At 35.4% G+C, this 10,444-nt stretch overlaps 1 protein-coding gene across 1 annotated transcript; it reads left to right on the top strand.

The window, feature by feature from the left end:
- Window positions 1-4,089: 4,089 nt before the first annotated feature.
- On the top strand, window positions 4,090-5,732 carry LOC140172140 (zygote arrest protein 2.S-like). Its single transcript, XM_072195477.1, has 2 exons — window positions 4,090-4,504; window positions 5,507-5,732. Exons 1-2 carry the CDS (start codon window positions 4,358-4,360, stop codon window positions 5,705-5,707), a joined length of 348 nt encoding a protein of 115 aa, XP_072051578.1. The 5' UTR covers window positions 4,090-4,357; the 3' UTR covers window positions 5,708-5,732.
- Window positions 5,733-10,444: the final 4,712 nt, after the last annotated feature.

Below are 10,444 nucleotides of genomic sequence, written 5' to 3'. Positions count from 1 at the left end.
AGTGTAGGCCTAGGAAAGAATAAGTACAGAGAAGGGAAAAGAAAGGAATGATGAATACATTTAATAATAATTATTAGGCCTATATAATAACTAAACACATAACAGCACTGGGCAGCCATTCGATGATGTCAATGCCTTTATTTGTTACGTAATTAAAACGCCCAGTCAGATGTATTTCACACCTACCAAACACAACTCACCCAATTTCGCAAACTGGACGTTGAATGTACACTCTCATGAATATTGATTGGCAACATTTTCCAATATGTCAGCGCTCTAATCGGAAACAATAGAACAATAGACCCTGCAGAGCGTTGCTAGCACATATCAGAGAAGATGTAAGAAAAAGAGGGAGAACAGAATTATATCCTTGAGATAATCCCGTAGGTAATCCTGTTGCGCCTATTCATAGTCCTTTATTCTCAAGTGGTGCTGGGTTAACCAACAATTAACAATGAGAGGACATTCCTGAACCTCGTTCAGTTGGGGATGATTTGAAGTGACCGCCAATTATAACCATTTGATATTTAATACCAGTAAAAAAAAAAAAAAGAAATAATGTAGTGCCAAAATAATGTACCCTTTTACGGAAGGAGCAAAGTTTAACAAGATATAACTCCGCTTCTGCAGTACGAATGTCAGCGGCGAATGTCAGGTTATTATTTCCCAGTCTTTAAAAAAAATTGCAGGCAGAGGTGGGAATCGATCTCGGTACCTCCCGGTTAAACAGCACTGTGCAAGCCCACTAAGCCAACTAAATATCTGTTGGGAGATGTGTGACATTAATCTTTGATATTGCTTAATGGAACAAATCGCGGAATTAAATCAGTAATAAAAGAAGTAGATTCTTATATAGCGGTCAAATTAGATAAAAGGGGAAATAATTGTCCCTGCTCTAAAGAAAATATAGGTTAGAAAATGATCAAATAAATTTAAATTAAAAATTGAGATTTTATATTTCTTTCTTTCACGAGGCGGCATTATCACAGACAAATACTGTATAAGCTAAAAACTCGACCCTCATCACTAGATGCTGTCATAGCTCAATGGTAGAGCATCAGACTGCTGATATCAATATCGTTGGTTCGAGTGCTCCTGCCAGCAATGGTTATATTTATGATTTTAATGCTACGCTAAAATTTGTTCAATTTTTTTCGTTTATTTATTTATTTATTTATTTATTTATTTATTTATTTATTTTTGTTTATTTATGTAAATCATTTGATTATTTGAAAGAGGTATTAGAGCAATTCGAAATTTAGATTTTATAATCCTATGGGGTCATTTTGAACCCCCACCCCTCCCAAATTGCCAAACGCACAATACCTATGAGTTTGCATCATGCATAATGATCAGTACGTCCATGTCATCATCATAAAAAAACCATTCTATGTATACCTGACGCCGGCAACTAGACTACTATAAAAAAATAGTATCACATTTTTCCTGCTCAATCAAAATAATACTTGCAAATAGATCATCTAATCCTGTATTATATAGACCTGTAATATCACCTGTAATATAGGCGATCATTGTTTACATGGTTTGTTATGGTTGGGATTAGTGTCCGATCTCTGTAATGTAATGTAAATGAAGCATATTGATATGCAGGAAGAATCGATCAGGGCGCTACCTTTATTGTCCTATGAGATGTAGGGCCCAGTGCGAACTGTCCAAGCTGATTGTTCATAGTATCATAATCTATTAGGGAAAGATAAACACTATTCAAAATATCAATAGATAAGAAGAAAGGGATTTAGAGATTTGTAATTGAGTCATGCATGATTTAACAGAAGGTTCTTTCCAAAACCCAAACGTAATGTATTGTAAACGTTTCCGTCGTTGAATATTTTTTTCCGTCGTCAAATACTTACAAATGTTGTTTTTGATAACATATTACAAATTCGGAATTGCAAAATGTGTAATAATTTTGCAATTCAATTAATACTTAATTTGATGATATTTATTTACAGAGTTCTTATCCCTTTCTGTATACTGGCCAATGCATGAGGATTTAGTCACGCTTGTTAATCTTGGTATGTCGTGCCCATGGGTCACGTGCGTATTTATAAAAGCGCATTTATAGATATAACCGAAGTACACTGAAGACATGTTAAAAGACAGACATATATTGCACACTCTGTTGTAAAATTAAAATCATGTCAACAAAATATTGCACATGAACTATACGTTTGAAATTTTACACTTAAGATTTAAAATTCATTGGTGATTTTCATCAAATCATAAGCACATTTCCGAGTGTGCAGCAGCTGAATCCGACATTGCTTGAAATCAACAGTTTGGTCTTTACCATCATTGTTCGTATAAATGGGTCACTCAGAGCCTCTCCTTCTGCGTGACCGTCTATGAAGTGTGGCAATGTATTTTGCTGCACTCTTCTTCAGTACAATTATACTGAGCAATTATTGTTACATAATCATTTTAATCCTACAAATGAATGTTCTATTATTGTACTATACAGGTATTTGGATATACATTTTATTCAATTTCCTAAAAAGTGGCATAAAAGGGTTTTCATACATTTGTGTTTAGTGAAGCAGATCTCTGGATTGCCGAAACCAAAATGAATGAAACAAAAGGTATTTAAAAGCTAGGATTGCTTCTTTGACGTTGGTGTAAGCATCATGTCACAACAGTATTTTCTAATTGCCAAAGATAGCGCTTTCCACTTGCACAATTTGTTTTGAGACAGGCTGTATATTCTAAAGCATTAGCAAAGGAAAAATATGTTACAAAATTATAACTTTCGTTTGAATATTTTTTAACAAATCCATCGTAAGAATAAGTGATTTTATTTATATTCGGGAAGTCCCTTACTGACATTTTTTCCATCAGCTTTCTTTAAAAACAGAATTGTTCTTAATTTTCACAAGCAAATCATTGCAAAAATGTAATTGTTGGATTCAGTCAAAAGTGACAACCAAGCTTTGACAACATGTTTATTGAAATGATTCCTAATTGAATTCTGGTATCATCTGAACTCCGAAAAAGGTTGCCACCAAATGGACAAAGATAAAATGTTTTCTATTTATCCTTATTGGTTCATTCTAATAAGCGCTTGCAATTTAAATCATTTAATAATTGATGATATGTGACACATACGTAGACCATCAACTCTACTGTTAATCCAAATAATTCATTGTATGAGTGCAGGAAAATCGTATGTGCAAATGTTCGCCATTTAATATGTGTACGTTTCAAAAACAGCAGGGCATTGAATTTTAATGGCTAAGGTTTGTACAGTGAAAGTATGACTTAAATGGTAAGTGTCACATATCATTGTTAAAAGCCATCGCGTTATTAAAATTAGGCGTTCTTCAAGAGGATTATCAATTTATTTGCTTTAGTAGGCCCGATATTTGTCTGGATCTTAATTTTCACATTACAATGCACATGATGAAGTTCATAATTATATGAGTGGGAATTTTGAATTTTGAAATTCGCAATGTAATACACATTTATGGCAAATGATTAAAAATTGATATTTTTGATATTTAACAGTACTCGAAGTAAACTTTATAAATCTGATGATTTATACTTAAAGTGTATGTAAGTGAGATGAAAAGCCGACGATCAATTGAAAATTTTGACCTTTCGTATTGAAGATTTTTCCCAAAACACCAAAACAATTAGGTCTCTTGGGGAAAAATCCATATCTTCAATATGAAAGGTCAAATTTTCAATTGATCGTCATGTTTCCTCAACTACATACACTTTAAGAATATGTCATTAGATTTATATAATTTACTTCGAGGACTGTTATATATCAAAAATTTGACAAATATCAAATTTTAATAATTTGTCATAAAATTTGTATTATATCGTGAATTTCAAAAAATGTAAATTATCTGATATCACCAGAAAGACATTCTTCGTATTCAGAATGCAATTCGATATGTCTGATATGCTCTCATGTCCCACAAAAAATACTGTCGAAACGCTCAAAACGCTCATTCCAGATCCCTTAAAGCTATTTATAGTTGTTATATATACACAAGTTTGGAAGTGTAGGCCTAGGCTATGACTAGCTGAAACACTAGGGCCTACACACAAGTCTTATGATCACATGCCATTTCCTGAACAGGGTTTCCTGATATTGCATGACCATGATGACTAACGATTGTAAACAAACTTTCTACAAAATAATGTTGTAATTATTTCATATCGCTGCTGATTACTATTGAAGACAGCGGAGGACTTCTATAGAGGACTTTTAGCTCCGTCATTTCTGTCTGCTACTTTAACGCTACTTCTACATGTTCTATGGTCATACAATATTCAATACAATGTCTTTCATAATCAGGGTGCTCTGACTAAAAACTGTATAGATGTCGTGATGACGGGAATGAGGCTGGGTGTACGAGCTATGTCTTTGGGAGGCAAAGATGACAATCTTGTCAGAAGATATGGTTGGTTTAAATGTTCTGATTGCGGCAGAGGTTGGGAAAGTGCATATGCTTGGGTGTATCAGGAAAATGAGATCGTGAGTAATACGCCAAGCTCAGAATGAATATAAATATTAGCGGGACAAATTAACGATATAGGCCTAAAGCGGGCTAATATATTTACGTTATAATGCTTAAACGGGTCAAAATTAATCCGAGGTTGTTCAGACTGACATTTTCTAATTGGGACGTCGATATATTATACGGAGTGACTGAGGCTACTGAAACTGCGTTGGGTCGAAATGGTATTAACTTTGGTCTAAAACAGACTAAAAATTTGGTCAAATGTATCCTGGTATTTAGAGCCCCAACCTTTCCTAAGCTAAAGGCCCAGAGACCCATGCAAATTACATTGTTAACACACGACACGAAATTGCTTTTGTTCGGTCTTGAAATATCCGGCTCTCTGAGTTAGTCAATACAAAAATAAAATGCCGGCAAATTAAATCTGCGCGTAATCGAAGAAAACCCAAATCATGGGCCCCATTAAACCCCTCTGAAAAATGAGCTACTTAGTGTTAATGCTTGAAAAACAGGACTCATAATTATGAAACTTAATAATTGAAAACTAAGGGTCAAAAATATTCAATTCCATTTAGACGTAGAGGAGTGGGGGGAGGGGCACTAAACACAAATGACCATACGGTCATGCTTCCCCGAAAAGACCCCTGTTTTTTAAACTATGCAGCTCCCAAAGACCACTGAATTTTACCAGAACATGAAAACAGAGCCCTAAAAGACCCTTAATTTTGATAAAATTTCTGGGTTTTTTCAGGCGATTTTCAAACAGAAAGCCAAGAAAGACCCTTTAGTTTGACTGTTTGCAGCTCCGAAAGACCCATTTTACCGGCACGCCGTCCGCATCAAAATTTCAGGGGAGCATACCACCAAACATTTATGACATACACCCGGAGAGGGAATGAATTAAGCACATCTACTAATAAGCTCACCGTATGATACGTGTTGGGCTCATATGTTTATTTACCTACAGTCAAGATGTTCAATTCTGTCTTTATTTCACTTCATTATCCTTTACACAGGCAGTTTATGGCCAAGAGTGCAAATCCTGTCCAGGCAAATACGTCAAGCCATACAAAGTGGACAAACTTCGATGCCCAATTTGCGGTGCGACAGCGGGTGGCTGTTCCTGTAAAAGGCGGGACAAGAAAGTTCACCGATCGGACTTATGCGAAAAGTGTATGAGCGGAAAATACTGCACATTGGTTGGCAATGAAAAATGATCGATGAATCAGGGCGACGCCAAGGGCGGGGTAGGGGGGAGTAGGACAAATTTCCCTCACAAAATTTCCTCAATTTTTTTTTGCAGAAAAAATCAACGTCAACTGAAAGACTCGCCGTTATCTCAATTAACAGTATGCTTCGACTATAATTATTATTTATAAATACGTATTTATAAATATGTACGTAACATGGGCATGACATATAAAGACCAGCAAGCGTGACCAAATCCTCATACATTGATCACTATACAGAAAAAGATTAAAATTGAATAGCAAAATTATTACACATGGGGGATTCCGAATTTGTAATAAATTCAAAAACAACATTTTGAAAGTATTTAACGACGGAAAAATATATTCAACGACGGAAACGTTTACAATATAATCACACACTTGAACAAAATAGTTGTTCCGCTGTTGCATTCAAATGTATAGGAAGACCACCCGCTCACTTCGAGACTTGCTGTCTACAAGCTGTTATAAATGGCAATGCGGAGGTCACGTGCGTATTTATAAATACGTATTAATAGTCGAAGCATACTGATTAAGTGTCCATACAACTATTATAGCACTTCTACACTTTCTGAGATAGCCACTGTGTCATGTGAAAAACTCTCAGACTGTGATCTGAAAACTCACTTTTAATAAATTGCATACTAATGTACAGATTTGTTGGTTTATCTTGATATTTCTATGTAAGTGCTTTAAAAAAGCGCTTGAAGCGTTATGCAAGCATGGTTTGTTGTTGATGTCAATGTAAATGTTAAAGAGAAAGATGCATGCATCAAATGACCCTCGAATAAATTTTCATAATGCAAATCGTCAGCCTGCTACGCTAATTGCCTAAGTAATTTTGTGTAATTTTGAGAACAAAGAACAAAATATGGTTCGGATTATGCCCTTTCATTTATATCATTATCATTAATTTTTTTTTTTGTTCTCGTGGGTGCAAAGATTGGTGAATAAATATGTTTAAATGCATGCTTGAAACATATTTTGTACTTAATTGTTCTCAAAATTACAAAAAATGACTTAGGCAATTAGCGTAGCAGGCTGGCGAAATGAGAGATGCAGGTTGACTTGATGATCGCCCTCTAGCTAAACATTATATTAGGCTTATATTGCATGACAATATTAGGTACGGGGATTGCATGATTACACGATCACGCAAGCATTATACACTCTGTGAGTGAGTAATAGTTGTAACAGCTGCTGAACCATACAGGAAGGGAGTGGTCAGGGTATTGCATTTGGGGGAATGGGAAAAGTCATATTTAATTTTATCATAATGGCAGAATTAGTAATAGTATGTGGAACTTATTGTTGTTTTAGATAAGATTCATTCTTTTATATGACTCGTTTACCGGTGTGGTTTATATCAGCAACGGTTTTAATGGGGATTTTATAGAATAAACTTATTTGTATTTAAATAATTTGGGATGCTTGTTTTTGTTTTCGCAAAATTAAAAAAACAGTTGTCTTGTTTTGTTTCAATAAGAAGGGTGCATTTACTTTATTATAATAAACCTTCTAATCTTTTGAAAATCTCCAGAAATATTTCACTCCCTCTAATGTATTCTCGACACTTTTAAAATGGTCACCTCCTAATAGTCACATGACCCGTGTCACGTATACGATCATATTAAGATATCGATCCCCGGTATCGATGGTGCAACGTTATTGGCGTTGTTTTTACAAATCAAGAAAACAAATATTATATCGTATCAATAAAAGTTGGCGTTGAAATAAGGATCCTTGTACAGTAAGTTCAATGGCATCCCTGGGGCGGCGTGGTGGTGAAGTAAAACGATATGGATGGTTTAAATGTCCAACGTGTCGCAGAGGCTGGGAAAGCGGTAATGTGTGGGTGCAAGCAGCTACTAACATGGTGAGTGTTGTATACATCAGTAGTTCAAATAGGCCCTAGTGCTATCAAAATTTAAAACTTTAGTTGTCGCGAGCCGATGGTAGAAAATATAGCTTTGACAAGATATGAGCTGACGGGACATTTTTGCAACAACTGATATAATCAGTCGACGACGAATTGACAGCCTTTTAAAATTGGGATAAAGAAGCCGTCAGGGCTGCACCGACCGGGAGGTAACCCCGGGAGGTAACATCCATTGTTTGTAGTCAGAGAGCTTCAATATCTAAACACCCATGGTATATTTAAAATAACGCTATGGTATAAAATAAAATAAAAACAATTACATAATGCGATCTAAAAAAAACCAGTGTCTTAGCAATATAATGTCATGCAATTACCGTCAACATAATAGAAAACGGTTTGACACACTTCCCGAGTATTAAAAGCCACTATTACTAGCTAGATGGGTTGCGATGTTCCTTACGCCTTGCGCCGTTCGGCCGTTCGTTCGAACGGGTACACGGTATGCATGCCGTTTGACTCACACATCCATACGTGCATCGATAAGGACAACAAATAAAGCTTGCCCCCTTTGGCTAATTATTAGTTCCTTGTGTGTATATATTTTGAAAAAATCAAGAAACGCTTGTAAAATGACAGCTTTTTAATGCTGATCATTTTCAGTGGGAAGTGTCATGAAAATCCAACAATCCTTAGTTGTTTTTGATATTAGATGAGCTTGAAATGTCTTTATGGAATGTTGGCTTTATTTAAGTTCCATCGTTTCATGAAAACTCATCGTTGCTTTACTTATTTGAGTGCGCATAACCTTTTAAAATGTTGGCATTCAATATAAAATAAGATTAAGACACCGAAACTTGTAAGTGCGAATGATAAAATTATATTTTGCCTTAAGGAACTTTGAATGTTGAAAATGTTAGAGATCCAATTTTATGAATTATGGCGATCATGGAATACCCTATAGGCATGTTGTTACGAGTCGTACTGACTCAAGGCCAAAATCACCTTTTAACCAAATTCACACGAATGCACAACACAAATACATTGTTTGATTAAGCTAGCAAATCTAAGTCTTGAATTGAAAGTAATATATGATTGGTACAATATATGACAACAAATGCACATATAAAATAATTACACAATCACAATAATATTTTAATTACTCAGTACTAATAACCAGCAGAGTTCTTGCAATATTCTGGACGGCTGATATATCCTTATTTACTTGTCCTGCGAAAATCAGCGAAATCCCTTGTACACTTGCATTTATAAATCCTTGCGTATAAAATCCTCACACGAAAATGGTGCTGCTTTCTCCCAAATACTAAACTTCTTGCGTCGTTCTCCAATACTAAACTCCTTGCGCAGTTCTCCAAATCTCTTTACTCCTTGCGCAGTTCTCCAATACTAAACTCCTTGCGCAGTTCTCCAAATCTCTTTACTCTTTGCGCAGTTCTCCAATACTAAACTCCTTGCGCAGTTCTCAAAATCTCTTTACTCCTTGCGCAGTTCTCCTACTTGACAGAATTTAGAAGCTTTGAATCAGTTATCAGCATGACGACGAAGATCACAATAAATCCCTCCTTTTTGGGATGTCTCCACACTATCGTCTCCGTTCAGCGGCTAAATACTTTTAAGTATTTAAAAATATAGCACCTTCGCTATAATTCCTTTGCTCATTCAATATTCAACTTTGTGAATATTTTGCTGCACCATACACACAGCTCACTGCTTCATACTAATTAAATGTCTGCCTCATAAACCTGTTGACATTTGCTTTTATAGCAACCAAAACACACATCTATTAATAGCCAACTACTTCATTCACCTCTTCACAACAGGTTGTGCACCGCAATCTGGGAAAATCCCAAGAATAATTATACACATTAAAGAAAGTCTCCGGCAATCACATCATTATTCCTTATATGTTAGAAAAATAATTATCAAGCACGAATCACATGGTTTTATTTAAAACAAACTCATAGTGACCATAAAAACGAATAAAAACATCCATTTCTCAACACGCGATATTCAAAATTCCCGGGCGCCGAGTGCAATGACGTCCCAGTAATACAATGACGGCTGACGACAATTGAACACAAATAACCATTACGTCATTGCACTTAGACAATTTCGGCGCGGGAATTTTGAATATCGCGCGTTGAGAGCCGACTGTTTTTATTCGTTTTTATGGTAAATATGAGTTTGTTTTAAATAAAACAATGTGATTCGTGCTTGATAATTATTTTTCTAATATGATTACCGGAGTCCCCCTTTAACCTTTCACGTGACATCACTTCCTGAGGGGAATCCCAAGACATCATCTTCACTTTACAAAATCAGGGGGTTTCCTAATTGTGCATCACACTGAAAAAGGGGATTCCCAGCTATCCATCCAATTTGCTGAGAGGGGAATCTCTAAAATGTCTCGTGAAATAGATTTTAATTGTAAATAAAAAAATATCAAATTAAATTACTCAGGGCACATCACAATCACAATGTCAACAACAACAAACATGTCAACAAACTTCGGTGAACGGATTCATCACTTTTGTCAGGCTTATTCTTCAAATCAAAATAACAACAACTCGTTGGCCCCTGAACATGTTTAAAGCAAATCCTTTTGTTCAAGGATCACAAGTACATTTACTTTCTTGACAAAACCAGTAAGTTTTACTTAACTAATATTTCGTCCATCTCGTTATAAGAGCACGTGATCAGATTTGAACAATCTGATCCACGTGATGATACTTAAAAGTTTAAACAATCTCCGACGAGATGGACGTAATATTAGCAAGTAAAACTTCCTGGATTTATCAAGCGACATGTTTAAATAACCTTATACCTTT

This window comes from Amphiura filiformis, chromosome 15 (assembly GCF_039555335.1).
Source record: "Amphiura filiformis chromosome 15, Afil_fr2py, whole genome shotgun sequence".
NCBI classification, from domain to species: Eukaryota; Metazoa; Echinodermata; class Ophiuroidea; order Amphilepidida; family Amphiuridae; genus Amphiura; species Amphiura filiformis.
Note: the sequence above shows the minus strand (reverse complement) of the source record. Positions and strands in the feature narration are given on the sequence as shown.

What these genes read in the sequence shown, in the direction of transcription:
- LOC140172140 (XM_072195477.1), top strand. Translation starts at nt 4,358, where the DNA reads ATGACGGGAATGAGGCTGGGTGTACGAGCTATGTCTTTGGGAGGCAAA. An exon ending in TGTATCAGGAAAATGAGATC is followed by an intron (nt 4,505 to 5,506) that starts GTGAGTAATACG and finishes TCCTTTACACAG; the next exon opens with GCAGTTTATGGCCAAGAGTG.